This window comes from Anopheles coustani, chromosome 3 (genome assembly GCF_943734705.1).
Source record: "Anopheles coustani chromosome 3, idAnoCousDA_361_x.2, whole genome shotgun sequence".
NCBI classification, from domain to species: Eukaryota; Metazoa; Arthropoda; class Insecta; order Diptera; family Culicidae; genus Anopheles; species Anopheles coustani.
The window spans coordinates 3,635,916-3,655,860 of NC_071288.1; the positions used below are offsets into that span (position 1 = coordinate 3,635,916).

The 19,945-nt window shown below is 43.2% G+C and overlaps 1 protein-coding gene across 1 annotated transcript in view; it reads right to left on the reverse strand.

Moving 5' to 3' along the window:
- Positions 1-10,942, reverse strand: part of LOC131260263 (hemicentin-1) — a 112,763-nt gene extending 101,821 nt beyond the window's left edge. The window contains exon 1 of the mRNA XM_058261939.1: positions 10,864-10,942. Coding sequence (XP_058117922.1) covers positions 10,864-10,942 — 79 coding nt within the window. The remainder of the gene's footprint in view (positions 1-10,863) is intronic.
- Between the last annotated feature and the right edge of the window lie 9,003 nt (positions 10,943-19,945).

Consider the following 19,945-nt stretch of genomic DNA (forward strand, 5'->3'; position numbering starts at 1 on the left):
ATAGAGTGCAGGACTTTAGGATGATTCGTTTGAACTCTAAATGGGAATGTTAGTAGCACGTATAAACGCTTTCCGTGGCATATTTAATCGACACGAAAAACAAGAAAAGTGTCCATTTTCTATGATAATTTCATCCAAACTCACTCGATTTGTAGTTACGTATTCCAAACGTGCCGTTGCTTTGGGGAACCCTGTTGTATTTTATTTTGCGTCTCTTAGGTTTTTATTACCGTCCACCACGCTCTAATGGACACGTAAAAGACACAGTTGGGAAGGTGAAATAAATTGTAAGAACACCCACACCAAAAAAAAAGAAAAGAATATATAGTAGAAAATAAAATCGCTAACTAATTTGATATTCTACTCGTGCCTGGCATCTCTTTTTGTTTCGCGAACCGTTCGTGTTTCGCCTGGTCTGAGAAGCCCATTATTCTCCCGGTCCTGTCGTACGATGAAAATGAGCCATCCATTATTGGGTAATGAATTCATTTTCTCATTTGAAAAATTATGTGACACCGGAGTCCGAGGACTTTCAATTTTCCAGCCGTTTCCGTTTATCCCCGGGACTTCCGTCCGGTAGGGTGGATTGCTGGGAGTTTGTTCCGTCGGCCTCGGCGTCGATGATCACTCGATCGGAACCGGAACCGGAACGATAATGGAAATGGACAGTGAGTAGGGGAAGCGTTGGCACATTATTATCCTACCCTTGCGGGCACGTCGTTCGCTGTTGGTCTTTATTTCTTCCGGCTCATCGACCACATCGAGAGCTGATGGGATGGATGCGTTCTTCTACCCACTCCCCCCTTTCCTACCCGCCTGGAAATGGTCTCGGAGTGTCTGGTTGTTTTTGTCCTGTCTATTGGATGTTCCATTCTTTTAGCAATTGCTTCGGAATGTAATATCTATCCACTGCAGCGATTCAGATAAGGGTAGCCCTAGTGCAGCAGTTTTCTTCATCTGATTTTGCACTGATAGCGAGATATTTGGCCTCCCCTTGGGGGTTGTGTTTTCTTACGGCCTCTTCGAGCTTTAATCCATCCCTTGTTATTCTGCACCGAAACCCCCACAGCCCCGAGAAGGAAGACGGGATATATGTTACACGAACCTAAATTGTCCGCCCCGACACCACATCACCAAGGTTTGCAGAGTCCTGGGTTTCCCGCCGAGCACTAGCGTCGAGCATAAAGTCTAATCAATTCTACATTCAATTAATTTTGCTCAACGATGTGTTAAATAATGTATTTTCATGGAGAAAATAAAGCGATGCTACTGCTGCTACTACGGCTGCCTTTCGCAACCTTTGTTGGAACGCTTTCCACTAGACGAAAAGGACAACCATCCGAAACCTTCGATGTCGATGCGGACAACATCAGCCAGATCCAAGGCAGGCCATAGGATGGATGAGGCGTGCGCCGAGTTGCTGCAGTTGGAAAACACTTCGGCACCGAGATTGGCATGTTGCTGGTGGTATAATACCACCGAACAACGAAAAGAACATGCACCATAACCGACGGGGTTGCCAATGAGGGGCGAGAAAAAGGGAAAACCCACCCAGCACTTGCTACCCTTAATTGCATCATATTTTATTGTGCGCCCAGAGAACTGATGCTGATGGTTTTTATTGCCGTCGAGAGAAAGATTGTTTCAATTTACTTTCTACCAAGCGCTACACTAATCGACACTGGTGCAGGGTGAAAGAGGAAAGGGGTGTTGGGTCTGAACGTTAGGACCCTCCATGCCGTATGTGCGCCCCGTGGCTGTGCGCTTTGAATAATTATTAATCAATTATTTAAAAGATCTATTTTCCTTTTGGAGTGGAACTCATTGAAAATTCAAATTTACTTTGTACGGAAAAGGGGAAAATCGTGGGTACAATGCCGGCACTAATTACCATTATGGTTATTGTTTTTTTGACTCCACCTACAAGTCAGTTTTTCATGGTGGATTGTATCTTTTTAATTGAGTTTGATTAGAATCAGCTGTTGGTTTTCCCATTGTATTTGGGAAGTGGAAAAACGTATCAAAACATTGTAATGAAATGTGTTAAACATCAAAACTGTGTTAGAAAGACAGGTTTATATGCTCGAAAAGCAAAGTAAAGCTGACAATCGTTCAACTAGCACCACTCAAAGGAAAAGAAAGCCTCAATCTTTTGACTGCTTATAAACAGACACTTGCAAGAAGTAGAATATATCCTTTATAGCAAGGAGTTGACCAACTTGGACCACCCACAAAAGTCGCAAATATACCTTCACTATATCCATTAGTGTTTGACAACAATGAAAACCAAAAACACCCACAACAAAAACAAACTAATAATTCTATAGTGAATTCAATTGGTCTGTTGGTGCAAGCATAGTTCACTAAAAGGGAATAGCGTTTTGAGAATCATAAATTAAAAGAGTTTATATTCAGAATTCTCCATTTTATAGTAAATGAAAGGGTCTACTCTCAAGAAATTAATTAGAAACATGGCATGGTGGATGACCCTAAATGCAACGTTTGTGAACGATTAGGAAACTGCACATAAAATTGAAAAATGCAAAGCAGTAGAGAAGCAGTACAAAATAAGCTGATGCTTATAGCAGATCTATACAATATGGAAGAAGCTTATAGGATTAGCATGTGAGGATTGAAAAAAATAAACATTATGCTCATTGTTTTATGAGTCGACATCAGTTTTCAATGGTGGATAGCATCTTTATAATTGAGTTTGATTTGAATCAGCTGTAAGTTTTCCCATTGAATTTGGAAGGTGGAAAAATGTATCAATATAATAAGGTTTAAACATTGCATACATATGTGTTCGATTTTTCCTGCATAGTTCAAAGTCGTATTAACCCTTTCCTGAAGCCCTAACCCTATCGTTGTTGGAGAACGAGATTAACCTGGTCACATTCCTTGCGCTTCAGCTCTCGAGACAGTCTAATCATTGCCGGCTCCGCTTTACAAGATAATGGTAAGTAATCACCCCGAGCGACGGACGGCAAAACGTTGATCCCGTCTAATCGTGTGCCTCTCGCTTTCCTCAACCCCCTTGCCACAGCTCTAGTCGAGTTTTCCCTTTCGGAAGTACGAGAGTACGACCAACATTCCAGACATTCATTAGACCCGGTCGGCGTTCGTTTGGTTTGCTTCCAACCCGGCCCTTTCTCGAGACGCCACGCTGAGATTCAGCTGGAACAGTCGGACTTCTAAACCCACACCGCACTATGGAGCGAAAAGAGCAAATTGCCGGGATAAAATTCAGAATCAAATGTTTTGCAATTTTTTCATTGTAATATCGTGTAATACTATTATATTACACGAAATTATGATGTTTCGGGACAATCCCGCCAGGTGGCGCTGCAAAAACCTCATATTTTTGGAATTTTCTATGGGTGCATTATTTTTTAATTTTTTTTTTTATACTAACTTAAAGATTTTTTAAAGTTTGATATAAAACAAACTAAATTTACTACAAACTTCCATTCAAAATATTGTCATCTGGAATATAATTGATATTCAAAGCATCTAACGCGGACATAACGTCTCCTAACGAAGAGCTACTATCTGAATATTCTGAACTTGTACCATCATCTTCTTGGGTTTGAATTGGCAAGGGACTGTTACTATTTGAGGAGCTGTAATCTACGAAGAATGTTTTTACTGCGTCTGGGTATGGAATTTGTTTTTTATTTTTCAACGATTTAGCCAGAGATATTGTTGAAATGTATGGATCGGATGATTGTAATGCTCTCATAAAAATGTCTTTAATATTGAATTCTCGTGACATTTTACGGGCGTGTTCTCTTCTATCCCTTCTGTATATTTTATTTCTACCTTCTGCTGCTTCCTCTCCTAAGGATCCCAATGGAGCTGGGGCATTTACAATGATTTCACCTACATGCGCAAGAACTTTATGGACAGTGGAAGGCATTTTGTACCAATTGTAATGATGTATGTAAAACTTGTATGTATCTTTGCAATATAGACTAATAGTTTTTGGATTTAAAGGCTGTGAACAGTTGATGGCTATTAAAATATTTCGAAACCTTTCTATGAGTTCTGTTTCTATTTGCAAAATATCGCTCAATTTTTCTATGTTTGAAAAAGCCCGACGACAAACATTTCCCGTCGTACTATTTCCACCCATTTGCCTTGGTTCATCTACTTTTACACCAAATTCCTTGTACATCTTTTCCAATACAATTTTTTTTCGATCATTGTACATGCTTTTAAAATTTTTAGTAACCTTCCATTTTTTAAATTCAATTCTGTACGAAATGTGAAGCAAGCATTCGAAAAATCTGATCCAACAGTGCAGTGGAGATATTCCATAAGATAAATTCTCAGGAGTTGGAATAAATCCATTTTCTAAGTGCTCTACACTGTTCATTTCGGTTGGTTTTGCACCACATATACAACATGTTTGCATAGATAGAGTGTCGGTTAAATATGCCAAAATTTTTCCATCAATTAAACTCATGTAAAATGAATAGTTTACCGTCACATTACTTGTTTCATTTAGCTGAATTGTATAAGGAACTAACCTGGTTATTTGGCTTTTGATTTCGTCTACTGTTTGTAAAACTTTTTCTTTTGACTCTTTCGCAAACTCGATCACAATTGGCCTGCAAAACCTAACACTTTGAGGCATCAAGTTTATCCAGATGATATCTGAATCGTCACTGATGAACGAAAGACGGATAGGCGTTAATGCCGATACTAATAAATCACTGTCTGATGCAGTATTTTCTCCGGAACCATGAAGCGGTTGATTGTAAATGCTGTGTCCACTAGATCCGTCAATGCCCCACGAGCACAATAATACGACGCTTAGTGAATCACACAAAGAAGATGAAAGGTGTCGCAAGATTTCTGCCTTTTGTATTTCAATTATTCTACACGCAGTGTGATTCACCAACTCTTGTAGATTAACTTCAGCTTTTGTTTCACTAATAGAAATAAAATCTTCACTTGGTGCGCAGGTTTTTTTAAGTTTGTTGATTTGGTAATATGACGGAAAAACTTTTTTTGATACTTTATGCAAATCATTATACTGGGATTTTGAGAAACTATTGTCTATAAAACATGCCAACGCTTCTTCGGCAGATACTAAAACATCACTTTTGGTTGTCATTGGCATAACACTTGAAGGATTTTTCAAAAACATGTCTATCATACTCATCAGCCTTAACTGCTTTTCTTTAAAAGCTAACAACCTCACTGAGTATAATTCCTTTTCGAGATTGCCGTTGATATCTGTCTCTTTGGCCACACTTCGACGTTTATTCCTCACGCAGAGATCATTAAACTCTTTTTTTGGCCGTCCACGACTTTTGTTTTCCGTATAGGCACTAATGTCAAATGGTTTGTTCAACCAGATTTTCGAATCCTTTTGAAAATTCTTCGAGTTTCTAGCACATTTCTTCAATCTAGCCTTGAAACTTTTTTCCAGTATAATCAACTTATTAGTCACTTTCAATTTATCACACGGTTTGATGCTTACTTTACTTTCAATGAACTGTAAAGCATACCCAATGTTTTCCTTGCAAGAAGCATTGTTTTTCAAAACGTTTATGATATCATTGATTATAAAGGAACCCATCGTGAAATTATTAAATCAATCTCAGATAGATTATTTACTTGAAAACTAAAAAAACGTTGTTCGTTCTCCAAGGAGCTTTCTGACAATTGGTGTTTATGCTGTTCAAGGTAAAGCTTGAATGATGTTTTTATAAACGAACGTATGTTATATATGTATCTTTTCAAATGCATACCGCTATGGTATGCCGTTCGAAGGTCAAAATTTTAACATCTACCTTAGCTGTTACTGTATGGTTAGGGTATATTGTTTTCAAAAGCAAATATTATCAAATATTTGTGTTCACTTCTATGAGTTATCCACCCACAATTAGCGGCGTTTTACCATTAGGGTAGAAAAAGAGTGACAGGTATATCTACCCAAAATTCACGGCTTTTACAGGTAAGGGTACAAACAGAACAAAGTGTTAGTGTAGGGTACATTTATTATTATTTATTATTTTAGTGTAGGGTACATTATTCCGAGGAATTTTGGGTATAAAAAAATGGGTTTTGTGAGCTGTAGAACAAGTAAAAGCGACCTGATACATTCAAAGCAAACCAAACCAAGTTTCATTCTTTGCCAGTGACTTGGCTTGTCTTTCCCCTTTTATGTGATGTTCAATCACTACCCTGCTTCACATTTTTCATTGAATGAGAATTTCAAATTGGAATGCATTGAATGAGAATTCATATTTCTTACCACACATGATGCTGCATATGGCATGATGGAGGCGCCTAGTAGCTGATAAACTATAAGCTTCACATCTAAAGTACAGAATAACGTAAAGATGCGCGCGTATGCGCAAAAAAAACTATCATTTATTGTTACAAAACATTCTAGGCTATAAGTGGGTATGCATCATATTACAATCTTTCGCAATCCTTAGCGATGGCATAAGGTTAAAAACAGAAAATTGAAAAATTTTCCGGGAGTTTTGCGAAACAATGCTTAATATTTTGTGACATTCAATTTCAATTAGCTTAAACTGTCAATAATTTTAAAGCTTGATAATAAACCTTTCCAAAACTGTGCTTGGAATCCGATTCCGACCATTATTATAGGAGTTACAGACCTTCAAAGTTGATGGATTTTTTTCAATTTTTCACGCAATATTTTCACAAATCTTGACTTTGAGAGGCTGTTTCTCAGAACCTGGAAGAGCAGAGGCTCTAGTTTTTGGGTCATTTCTTAGTTTCATCTTGTAGTTTAAGAAAACATGTCTCTTTTTTCTGAAATCCAAAAATGAATTTTTGATTTTTATCCCGGCTTCGCTCCATCGTGCACCGCCCAGTTAGCAGCTATCGTAGGCTGTGCATCGATTTTCCATCGTTGGCTGCCTGTTTCCACTGCTAAAGCGTCGGCAATCACCTCGGTAAGGATTATTTATACAATCAACCGCAGGGTGGCCCTCTCCCCTTGAACATTCGCAGACGTTCTACCAACAAATCTACGCCTGCGATTCGAACGTTCGCCTCAAAAGGACAGCGAGATTCTAATGACGCCACCGGAAACCCCCACCCTACCGCTTCCTTGCCTTCTCGTTGCCGAGCTGTGTTATTGAAATGTCTTAAATATTCGCACGGCCGCCCGCACGATCCTGTCATCAACGTCTTCCCGCTCGCAAAAGGGTTTCATGAACTCCGTTCAACTGGCTGCGGTCACCAACACCAGCGCCAGCATCATCCCGAAAAGCGACGGATTCGATGGAACCTTTGGGGTTTGGTTTGGTTTGGTTCACTGTTTGCCCCGGAAAAATGGCATTTCAATCGTTCGACCAGCAAACCACGTTGAATTCCGGCCTCGACGGGGGGCGAAGTGGCAGCGAAACTTCGTCCGCAAATATCTCCACCCATCAAACCGGCTGTGTGTTGGTTTGTGTGCGTGTGTGTGTGTGTGTTTTCCCAGCCCAAGACGGGGACCGTTTACTTCCATGTTACAAACCATGGCTTGCTTCATGGAGCAGCTTCACGTGACGTTCTAAATCCCACCCCGATCCTTCCAACTCCCGGACGGAGAAGGGCGGGCGGAAAAGGACCGGTTAGGGAGGGAGTATAATCCGGCTCTGGCATTATTGTGGCAATAAGATTATATGCTAATTCGAAATAATTAAATTTGAATCTTATTTGTTTCCCGTAAAACCTCAGCGACCGTAGTAATTATGCGCATAGCCGATGGACACAAACACGGGCACATACACACACACACACATCGCCACAGGGTACCGAACGCAGCACACCTTGATCTGGCCAAGAATCTAGAGATAGATGCTGCGTATTCTGGAGCATTACCATTTTCCAGTACCATTTTCATCGGGCCTGTATCGTACGTCGGTTCTGGGAAATTCCTGACACCGGATCCTCCATGGACCTTTTCCCGGGCTCCCGCATAAGACTGGAAACGGAACAGCTTGTCCACGCGTTGTAGACGCTGGTCAAATCCGATGATATGGCGCAAAGGGGGGGATTGTTTGCTCGGGTGCAGTTGATTGCCGGGTGGACAACAACGGTTCCAAACAACGGATAGTCTTGTTAGAGAAAGGACCCCATAGGGTGAACCGAACAATCGGCTTCGATGTAGGCGAATTCGGCTTTCCGCTGTTTGCTTCCGGAGCTCATTAAAACGCTCGGCGAAAATGGTTCGCCCTAGGAAGCCTGCAAGATTTAACGGCACCCGGCAAATACCTTCATGCGCGGCCAAGCGAACCGTAAAGGTGATAATCCAGCGCGGACAGTTTTGACTCTTAGTTCGGGCTCGGAAACCGTGCGAGGTACGTTGGATTGTAATGTTAGCTCTTTGTGTCGTGGTCTCGTGACGGAATTTTAAGACTTTTTCTGCTGAAACCATCCTCTTTTTTGGATAAACTTGGACGCTTAGCAGACAATCTTTAGGTACCATTACCTGCTCAGCTGCCATATATGCCACAGTTATTGAAAATTGAATCTCGTCTGGGATATATGTTTGAAGTAACAGTTGTCACCAATTTACGGATGAGTAACACTTTTAGTACTTCGGTAAGTGGAGGTATGTTTTACATGAGCTTTAAATTTGCTGTGAGTTTTGTACCACTTGTAGTTGTAGTTAGTAGAAACATATAAAATTCAACCAGTTTTTGGGACCACCGAAAGGTTTCATACAAAGTATAACTATTGTCTAAACATTTCAAATGGAGCAAAAGGCAGGTTTGAACTAGATCAGATTCTGTTTTCTCAATGAACCTCAGCAAAACTGAACATACGGAAGGTAAATAGTGTTTTTTAAATCAAAGAACTTTTTAAGTAGTAGAACTACAACAATCAAACCATATTTAGCTATACCTGTCAATCATTATGATGTACTGTTATACTAAGTGATGAAGTTGTATTGGATTATTTTTACTAGAAAAATATACAATTTGTATAGCACATAACTTATTACTTTTGAATTTGAAAAGTAAACAACACTATGTTTATAGATAGTATAAAGTTTCATTTATATCGGTGCAAACTACGAAATTGGACACATTTGTCTTATCGTAATTAAAGATTCTTACAAGCATTCAACTTCGTGTGTCTCTTTAAAAGTGGATTTAAAAGATGCCTCTCTTATCGAGCTCGAAGCACTCAGGCCTGACTGGCCTACAAAACTTTCCCCCGGATCCTTCCAACCAAGTACAGACACACGACAACGAGCGTTTCGTTTCAAGGACGAAGGCAGGCCGAGTAAAGTTGTTCTGCGAAGCGGACACCAGCTTGTTTACTCCCGCTTACGGTAATATTTAATTAAAGTACCAAGAAGCCGGCGCCGCGGTGGTAACATTTTAAATAACTTAAACTTTTTCCCAGCGCTCGGCCCTCCCCCATGTATCTGCATTAGTTGCGAAGGGTCATGGAGTCTGGCGCTGTTTTTTAGCGAACGGAAGGAACCGGCGTTTTGCGGCCTCGTTTTCTCCCCGCTCCGCAGGGTGAACGCAGGCACAAATAATGCCTCTAATGTTTCTTCCAATTTGCTAATGGGCCTGCCGAAATTCGCCTTTTCCATTAGCGGCCGAGCGGCCAGCATTGCGGTGACTGCTTAGCAAAGCGTCCGGCGCGAATACGAGGTCGTATTTTAGGTCGCTCGTTTTTCTCCCCGCTTCAGCTCGGCCGTGGCGGGACATTGGCGGGCAAATGGCCACCGCAAGAAAACCGGCATCCTCTTAAAAAAGACGTTGACTGGTTTTTGGGCGGGGGAGGGGTGGGGAGCATGAAAAATACGCCAGCATCACCTTCGGAGCGATGGTGAAATGCGAGCCAATGTTTGTTTGTTAAACAGTTGCCATTTACGAACGCGTCCACTTTCCCGGCTCGGGGTAGGGCAAGCAAAGTTTCTGAAATATTAATTCAAACTGCAATTTTTCTTTCTATAACTAGCCTGGTGGATGGGCGAGGGAAGCGAGCTCGGGGAAGTTTTTCCTTTTCAGTCCTCGCGGGTACGTGAAAAATTGTCACTACCTTTGTGTGCGCCTCTTCCGGTGCGAACGTCGGTTGTTGTGGTGTGGAAAACAGCAAAACGTTTATTTCAAACTCATTCACAATCCGGCGTCCGGCGGAAGGAAAAGTCTCGTCTGGTCTTTTCACTTCGCTTCAAACACTGGTGTTCGTATTTTCCGTTGTTCGAGCATCCGAGGGGAAAATAAAAACAAACTTGTACAACAAGTTGGAAAACTAGAAAAAAAACTAGAAGAGTTTGCGAAAAAGATGAAAAGCTTCTCCACTTTCTTCGGCTTGATTTCCTAGGACCTGTTCTTTTTTCCGCTTTTCCCTCGGTTGGCCCAAAATCGCAGGGTGAAAGATTATTCGCCGCTTAGTTGCTATCTTTCCCTTGGGAAAGCGCATTGAGCGAAGGATTTATTTACTCTCCCCAGTCAACGGGGGGAGTTTTTCCTCGTCGATGGGAAGTATATTTTTGTGCTCGCACGTTCGTTTGCACCTTGAATTTTCGTTTTCCGCAACTCGCCGGCTCGTTGTTTATTGTCGATTTTGTTTCACTTTTTCTCCAGTTCGGTGTTTGACTGTTTTTACCTTGTTCCAAAAGAAATCCTGAAGACGTTTGCTTTCGTTTCCTCAAACGTTGCATTGGCCGGGAAATAGTTAAGAATTACTCTCACCGGAGTTTGCACGTGGTGGAAATAAATCCAACCGCCCGTTTTTTTACCTCTTCTGCTGCTTCTTCAAACAAACGGAGAAAGTGTGGGCGGAACCCGGAAGACGCTTTCATTTTCCACCACACGGTCGGGTTTGGGTCACACGAGATTGCGAACTAAAATCCCGTTTTACCATTATCGTAGCACATATCGAACTTTTCCATTGGCCCCAGTGTCCACACGACCGAGGCACCACAGGATCGTTTTCCCATGGCGCGTATAAAGTGAGTGCTAAACTTTATCCATTTCTCATTCGGAATTTGAGCCGGCCTTCGGGGGTTTTCCCTTTTTTTCTACGTTACCGAACCGAGTGCGGTCCAGTTTCTCAACGTCGGGACTCCATAAATGAACTGGCCGGTGGAGAGATGTGCTAAATTCTTCAACCCACCGACCCCTTTTTCCGAGCTTTGTGGCACAGGTGACGATCCGAGCGGAAAGTCTCGTGTTACAAAGGCACCGACGGAGGATGGAGCCGGACAGAGTTTTAGATGGAAATCAATTGGGAATTTCACGAGTGAATGCTATGGTCAACCCTTCCACTTTGCAGCACGGATTTGGAAAATAGAACGGGTAAAGGGCGGGGAAAACCACAACCCAGGGCTTTGATGCTGCTCAATTTCAGTTTCGTGCGAATCGATTGTGGTGTGGAACTGCATTTACTTGTTGCTTTCATCTTGCACCAGTGGTATGAAATAGAGGGCGGTCGGGTGGGAGAGTAGAGGTAAGTGGGAAAACAAGTGTGGGTTCGTTCGTATATTCACCGAGCTGTGCAATGGTTGTCAAATGTTTGCCATGGTTTGGATGATTCGTAAACGCAATGGACAACCTTGGAAAGTTCAATCGTTCCAATTTTAAAGCGAATGAGTAAATAATTAAACTTGTTTTTGAGAAACATATCACAGTATTTGATTGACCTACTCAAATGGTTTATTTTGTTTTCTTAAATATGGGGTTAATAAACTGTTTTAACATTTGTTAACGCCTTCCGCACAGGACTTATCAACTTTTAACCAATCCACAATGTTTTTAGAAATTTTTATGACATTTCTGAACAATGAATAAATGAATATAAATATCAAATAACACGTACAAAAATAGAACAAACCTAGAACATCGTGTCATTCGCATCACGAACGATGGTATCATCTATAAATCCTTCGTTCTAAGCTCTGTTTCGATTTCCCAATCCAATCTCATATCGAAGTTGTTGCATGTTGCAAATCCACGAATCTGATTTTCCCATTTGACTAAATATTTATACTAAAACCCGGCTGCGATAAAAACGAAGTGCAGCTAGGTTGGATTGCTTTTTTTATTTTGCAACACAATCTATTGTCCGGGGAAAGGTTTTCCCGTTTGCTTTCCCCCAGACATCAGAATCAGATTTTATCGACAATAAGGCTGACATCGAATTTGTTCTGTTTTTGATGCAGGTTTATGTCGTTTTTCAACCTGATATTCCGCCCTGCCTAGAAGTATCGATCTCTTTTTACGAATTGTTTGTATTCAAAACGCTCGTTTCAGTGGAGTTTTCTTCCGAGAATCGATAGCGACGGGTTTTGGGGGGCTAAGCCCTAATCGGAAATGGAACAAAACGTGCTCGTATTCCGGAGCAAGCGGATGTATCGTTGGAAAACAACCGCATCCCTGCTCTAAGTCAACAATTCCTTCCTTGGACCGGGGGTTTTCCAACCGGCTTTGCATCGTTCGACGGTTCGATCCAACGACGTCTCTCTTGACTTCACTAAATGCGTCAAGTGAAGTGAGAGGACGTGAGACAGCTGGCGTCGGTTCGGAAAAAAGTGCGTGCGGACGGGGGTGGGAAATGTTGACCAAATGTAACCGGCTTAACGCATGGGAAAACGACCTCAAAGGCAAGGATTACTTCCAGCTCGTCGCTGGCGAAAGGTGAAGCAGTTTTTCCAGCTCGTTGCCCGTTTCCATTCGAGCGTCTCTTCAGCGTCGCTGATGGTGATGTTGGCCATCTACAAATACCGGGAAAAGGTCCCCGGGGGTTTCCTTTTTCTTTCCACTACGTCCGTCTTCGAGAAACAAGTTGTACGAAGAAGCGGAAAATTCCCAACGGCACGCTGATAATACAAAAAGGAACCCGTGTGCGTGGAACCTTGCCGAACGGACGGTGCCTTCCCTTTGGGGGCCCGATGAAGGATCGCTCTCGCATTTCCATATTGATTTCGAATCGAACCCTAAAGCCAGCTTTTCCCAGCAGGTGCTCGCCGGCGTCCTCCTCCTTCCACCGTCTGGCCTTGGATCTCGGTGGATGGAAAACTTCTGGCGGAAAGGATCGATGTGCCGGATGGGAGCATTTTTGGTACGCCATGCGGAAAAGTCCCCACGGAGACTTGCGGGTAACAAATTTTCCAGCTTCATTAGCATGATTGTCTGCGCAGGGTGGGGGGTGTGGGAAAAAGAATTCGAAGAAAAGTTGGACCAAAAACAGACTCAATGGTGTGACGAAGTGAAAAGACGATCCTTTTAACGTGTTTGGGAAAAAAGGCAGTGCAGTTCCAGTCGACGATGGTTCAACGCGCGCGAGCGTTCGCTTCACAAATTGTGCTTGACACATTTTTAGCACACCATTCAGGCGACACCTTTTCCATTTAATAATGGCTTTGGATGTATTTTCCGACCACTTTTAATGAGATGGAGATTTTAAAATAGTTACCTTGGAAAGTAAGATGGTTTACACCTTTTCTTGTTAATGTTAAAATTTGAATTTTGAAAGCCTGCATCTTTGAAATTTATATGTAAGTTTAACATAATAAATAAATTTACCCTTTCGAACAGAAATTGAAAAATAATTAGATTTAGGGAGAAACATAAGCCGAATTTGATTTTAAAATCCTCTCCTGTGCTCGTTGATGAAATAAAAATGGGTTTACTGTGAGTTGGTTGTAAAATTTATCGCTACATAAACAACGTCATTTCGGTTGCACTTCATCAAATCAAAGCGAATTGAGTTGGGAGTAGAAAATTTCCACTGCGATCCAAATCAAAGCGGACATAACACGGCCATCGTCGAACTGACCACCACGAGGGCGGACGAGAAAGGACGAGAGCAAAAAAACCCGGCAGCCGCTCACTCGAGTTGATTCATGGGCCGACGAAGATTGATGTCTTCTGCTCCATAAATAATCAATGAATGCCGAAGGTATCGGTTTCGCTGTCGGGGTCCTGTTTTCCCATGCGCCAGGAAAACACGCATCGAACCGGGGGATGCCCAACAATCGGTGTCAATTCTGAGTTCTTTCGAAGGGAAGGTTTTCTTAAAATGTGATACCATTCGAGTCGGGATGCTGCCTGTTTTGGGAGGTTTGTTGAACAATGGGCGACCCTTTCCCAGAATGTGTTTCCTTTCCCGAGCTCGGAAGAGCTGGGAGTTCCTTCCGTTGGGGACAATTGATTTCAGCAGCCTCTAAGGTTCCAACCCAAACCCGACGTGAAGCGCATTCATTCATACAGAAACAAATTGATTGTCTGTAAGGATCGGGCCAGAGAAAGGGATCGAAATCAATCAATCGTCCTCGGAAAGTGGGTGTGTGGGTGTGGGCATTGGTGTGCGTTCGTCCAACGGCGCCTTCGGAATGAGCCCGGGATTGATTACATATTGTTTCACAGTTTCCCAACCGACGGCATGGATTGGCATGGCTCGATTTTGATTTGGTTTCGGAGCCCCAACTTTGTGTCGGTGTGGTAAATCAACCTCCGGAAAACCTCCACCCCAACCCCTCCCTCAACCAGCAGCCCACCAAAACCGGAGGCATTTCGATGCGGAGAAAGCGTGCTTCGTTTGGATGGGTCAGTTTTTGTGATGAATATTGAAATTTACACATGAGGTGATTGAGCCGGTTCATTTAGCACTTTGACCAACACCGTCTGATTGCCGTCGCCTCTGTTCCACCTGGCGCCCATCAGGATTGGAATCCTTTTTCCGTCTGTTTTGATTCGAATTGCTGCCAATTCGATTACTCCCGGGGAAATTGTTGGGAAGGTTCTGATCCGCTCAAAGATTGACTGACGTTTAGTAATCGTAAACTGTCATGAGTTCCATTCAAGTGTCCTACTGTGAAACCTCAATCACGCAAAAGAAATTGGTTTGATCTTCCAAGGGTTTTCTTTGTTACAAAGAAAGTATGTGTACTTGGCAAGATACGACAAAATAATTTGAATATGAACTGTCTACATTTCTAAACAAAATCAGAACATCGCTAAACAAAGAAAAATATACAATGGAGGTCGGTGAAAGAAGTTGATTCGGGGGATGATGAGGATAATTAAAAGGATCATCGTTATAATGGAGAGCCGACGAAATGTGCATGTTGATGGCTTTTGGCTAAAGATCGGTTAAAACTTTGTCTTCAACCATCGGAAGGATGAGGCCGAAGAGCGAAACAAAAGCAACAAAGAAAGATAGTTCTATTCAGACCTTCTAGCCTTTGGGTTTTCGTTGGAAAACCATGCATCTTTCAGCAACGCCAATGAAAAGCCAGTTCGGTGAAGAGGTTAATTACATTTTTTGTTGCATGCGTTAAGATGGTCTTTGCTCATTTATGTTTCATGTGCACCTTTCTATAAGCTTATTCTTGGCTGATTTTCCTAGATCATTGTTTCACCTTCTCTTTTTTGTTTTATCGTGGTGTGCAGACCAACTGTACCCCCGGCGCATAAGGGGTTACGGGAAAAAAGGGTTACGTAAAGGAGGCCTCCGCTGTTGGAGAAGCAGGACCTTCTTAAGTGCGAACACTACATGATTTGAAAAGATTATTCCGACGTACAATACAAAAAGTGCTCCATATCTTAATTGGATGGTGATTCACGAGGTTTTCGTTGCTTTTGTATTACAATTGAAAAAAAAAAAACAAATCATCTGTAAAAGGGCCGGTAGAATGTAAAATTTTAATGAGTAGCTTTATAAAGGAAAAATTACATTTTTGCACTAACAAGCTAGCAAAGGGGTTAATTTTAAAAGTATTCTTTTGAAATCGCCACTGTTTCTCCCTTGAAGAATCCTTCCGAGCGATAGTCAGCCGGTCCTTTATGCGGCCTCAAGAGTCAAGACCGACAAAAGTGACACGTTGGTGAGAAATTAATTAAAAAATTAAATTACTTCCATCCGTCCCAAGCGAGCAACACTGGATGCAGTACTCCCCAACATCATGCTGCAACGTAGTGTTCTGATGCAGCGCTCCATAATGCTGTCAATGCAATGCCCATTTACACTGGCAGGTACATTACACATACACACACACACCCACACTTGTACAGCTCAGCGTTTCCCGGGGCGACCCATCGTTCGGACGCATCATTTTCATGAGCATCAACCACGTCGTTGCCCTCTTTTTTCGTGTGCCGCACCGTTAAATGATGTTGGCCCAGGAAAGGAACCGGCCGACTTGGAAGGATGGAACGGCCGAGAACAATACCGGGACGCTCGGCTCGACTCCCATGGAAACGCCGGTGAGGTCGTTTTAAGGAAGGTGCGAAAAACGGAACCTAACAAAAGACCCCCCACCCTGAACGCCGGGAAAAGAGGGACCGAGAGGCTGAGGAAAACTTCATTACAGAAACTCGCTTCGTCGATTATGATGCTTATTTATTTCGCCCGAAGGTAGCGAAAGCGGCGAGCAGCAGCAGCAGCAGTAACCGTCCGGTCGAAGTTGCCCCAGGATGGCTTAAAATGGACGTAGGATAACGGTGTGGGACGCGTCGAGTCGGTGCCTCTTCCTTTCAAACGACTAAATTGAAAATAATAAAGACGAACAGAATTTAATTATAATATAAATTGAGGTATTATTATCCCTTAATCATTTGCCTGATCTCGCACCGGCGGATCTGGCAGATAGGAAGTCGTCCAGGGAAGGTGACGAAGGAACGGCCGATGATGGAGGAGGACAAACTCCGGTTTGCCGGTTCGAACTCGACAGGGACATGATTGGCTCGTCTTGAACACCCCGCGAAGGGCGGGTGGGAAACCCCTTCCGAGCCTCTTCTGGGTGGCAAAACATTATCCAGGTCGGGTCGTAAATCTGTGCCATTTTGTGCGTATGCTTCCCGGGGCCTGTCCCGGGATTTCCCCACCGAGGATGATAATAAAACTCGTAAAGACTCATAAATTATGATTTTTATGTACCACAGAAGCCGCTCTGTCCCCACCGCCCCTCGTCTGCGCCGAAGTGGCAAACGATTCATCCAAAATCGTATGTTTGTGCCGGTTTGCGAACACCTTCATGAGAGGAGTCGACCAGGTTCCACCGGAAGCCACGGGGCGGAAGTAGTGCGCGGAACCAGCGTTGAGATTTGATGGCGATGTAATATGCTCTCGTAAATCCGTGACCCAACAACTGCTTGTCGGCCGACGAGAAGGATTCTCCATTCATTAAGGGATCATAGAGAGGTTGTTCGTGCGTGGAAAAGTTGAATGATGTTTATTATGAAGCGGTAAAAGGTATGAATTCGGAGCCAAAGGAGGCGAAACCGAGGCCTGCTTTGTTTCTTTGCGTTTGGAAGACTTCGTGCAGGTGAACTGACGCGTCAAATTAAGCCATTTCAATAATGGTTGTTGACGCGTCCTTGTATATTACTGACATCATAAGCGTTTTTAATTCATACCGTGCAACCTGTTGTTAGGGAATAATTTTCCACTAGCGGTAATCTTATAAGATTGGCACATTCTAAATTCAATATTGTGGGTAGACTAACTGCTCTCGTCCAGTCATGTTTCTTTTGTACATATTTTATTACAAGGATTCTTCGATATCAGTAAAAAACCTCTTGTCTCATTGATCTTGTGAAGAAAAAAAGAGATAAACGGACGAAAACCAAAGTCAGCACGTCCAAACGATTCCATTCTACCCTAGCTTTCCGAAACCCCTGCGACCGTTTGCTGGACAAATGGAAATCATAATCAATCTTCGCTCACGTTTTCGTCCAGCAAGTTCGTTGCGGAATGGCATTAAAAATTTACCGACGGAAAATGAGTTCCACCATGCGAGCGATGTTTGAGCTTTCTCGAGGTTTTCCCGAGCAAGCGGAAAAAAAGGGAAAACGATTCGCGCTTCCGGCGGTGGCCCGGGTGGCCCAATTTCGAGCCCGTTACCGAAATTGGCCAGCAGCGCCACTCAAATCCCTGTGCCAATCAATCTGGACTAAGCTTCCGAGCGCCGCCCGGACACGTTACGGGGTTTCCGGTTCCGGCGCCAAACCGAGGGAAGAAATGCGAAAGGACATAAGCCGCTAAAACCCTTCCCCTAGATTGACGATGCGGACGCGCCGAAGCTGATGTTGCTTGAGAGAGAGGGAGAGTCCACGTCCCGATCAGTTACAACCGATGAAGGAGAACATCCTTTTTTTCCCTCGGCATGGAGCTGGGAAAAAAACAAAACCGGAGAAAAATAAAGCCGCACCACCGTCCATCATCATCGCTGCGGTCGAGGAAAAAACCGCATTCTTTCAGTATTCTGCCGGTATTAATATTTCATCTCCATTATCAGCCCGCGCCCGCGTTGCCTTACCGTAAACGGGCATCCTTTTTCCCATTTCGTTTTTTTTTGTGAGGAAGTTTTCCACCTTAAAAAAAACCCCACCACCATTCAGTCAGCGTCCGGTCGGATGGAGTCCAGTCTGGTGTTTTCGTGTATCCTTTTCTGTTTCATCCCTCCACCCGACGATGGCACGCCAAGGGATAATGCTTCACTCGCATCTAACAAGCGTAAATCAGCAAAGGAAAATGGTGGAAAAGAGAAGAGCTGGAATGTTCAATCCTCTGAAGCCAACCGAGTCAGCATTGCCGTGTGTTGAAAATTGCAGCTCTCCGAAGCTACGATTTGGCTCGGGAGACGCCAAAGTAAAACTGAAATACTTTTTCCCTGCACCATTCTGCAGGACCGGGCCGGAAATTGGCCAGGACTTTGCGCTCGTGCTTATCTGGGGCACACGATTGATTTTTCTTCCCGATTGCGAAAAACATTTCCTCCCAGTATGTGTACGCTCCGTTGCCGTTCTTCCGAGCACATCAGGAAGGGCTTACGAGCGTCCCGGTTCTGTCGAAGGAAGCGCCGAATGGAAGAATCATGATGTCGGAAAAATCATGCGGATTCTGCTCGGCACATTTTTTTTCCCCAGACCGGACCCTCCGGGATGGGTGGAAAAAATGATTTATAAACAAAAGGATCCTCTCGGAGGGTGCCAGGCAGGAGTGTCGATGGCCGGCGGCGTTCCTTCGGCAAAACGGATTAAGGTAATGGAAAGCGCAAGGAAGCCAGCAATTCTCGGCTTAAGGACGGTTGCCTGTCCACTTCCGAACGAGGAAAAGCCGGCGTCATTGATTCGTTAACTTTACTCCCGATTGTGTCGGAGGTTCTTTTTTCCGAACCGTTTTTCTTCTCGAGAATTGCGAGATTAACTTTCACCGATAGCCCGAGAAAGGTGGCGAACTTTGTCGGGTTTTCCCGTTGGAATGGCGCTTTTCTTGGCGTATCGAAGAGAACGAAAGCGCTGGAAAAGTTTTCATTTTCATCAATCGCTAAATTGATTCGGCAGCTCAAGGGAGTTTGATGTGTGCGATTTGTTCTATCGGGAGTTTTTAATTTGATCAAACAGTACTAAATGAAACGAACGGCCGGTTGTTTTCAGAACGAAAACAATGTGAGTGTTAAGTTTAGTTGCATACAAATAACCAGGTTGTTAAAATCCATCACCTTTAATAAAAGAAATAAACTTAATAGAGAAATTAACTAAAGCTACCGCAATGACTCTAGAGAAGAAAGTAAAGTGATCCATAAAAAAACCAAACCGAGGAAAAACCTCCCCAACTTTGGTGTCAAAGTCAGACCTGGTAACGTTTTGATTAAAGACGCGATTAAAATACACCCCAAGCGATCAAAAAACCAGCACAGAGAAGAGGAAAAGATGGCTGACAAGAAAGATGATTAAATATTTGTGTTCTGTAATAATTCCTCCATGGAAACCCGGAAAAGGAGCACAAAAAAAGGATATCCATCGTCCGATCGCAATGCGCGCGCGGGACGTTTCAAAGCGCTTTAGCCTGGCGCTCCCGTTAAAGCCAGATGCCGGGAAACGATATGGTGAAAATATACTTAAAAAAAAGGGAGGAAACACTGAACCGGGTCCGAACGTAGGAGGAAATTATCTAATACTTTGTTGACTCTGTTCCCTCCATTTCGTCCACGGCTGCC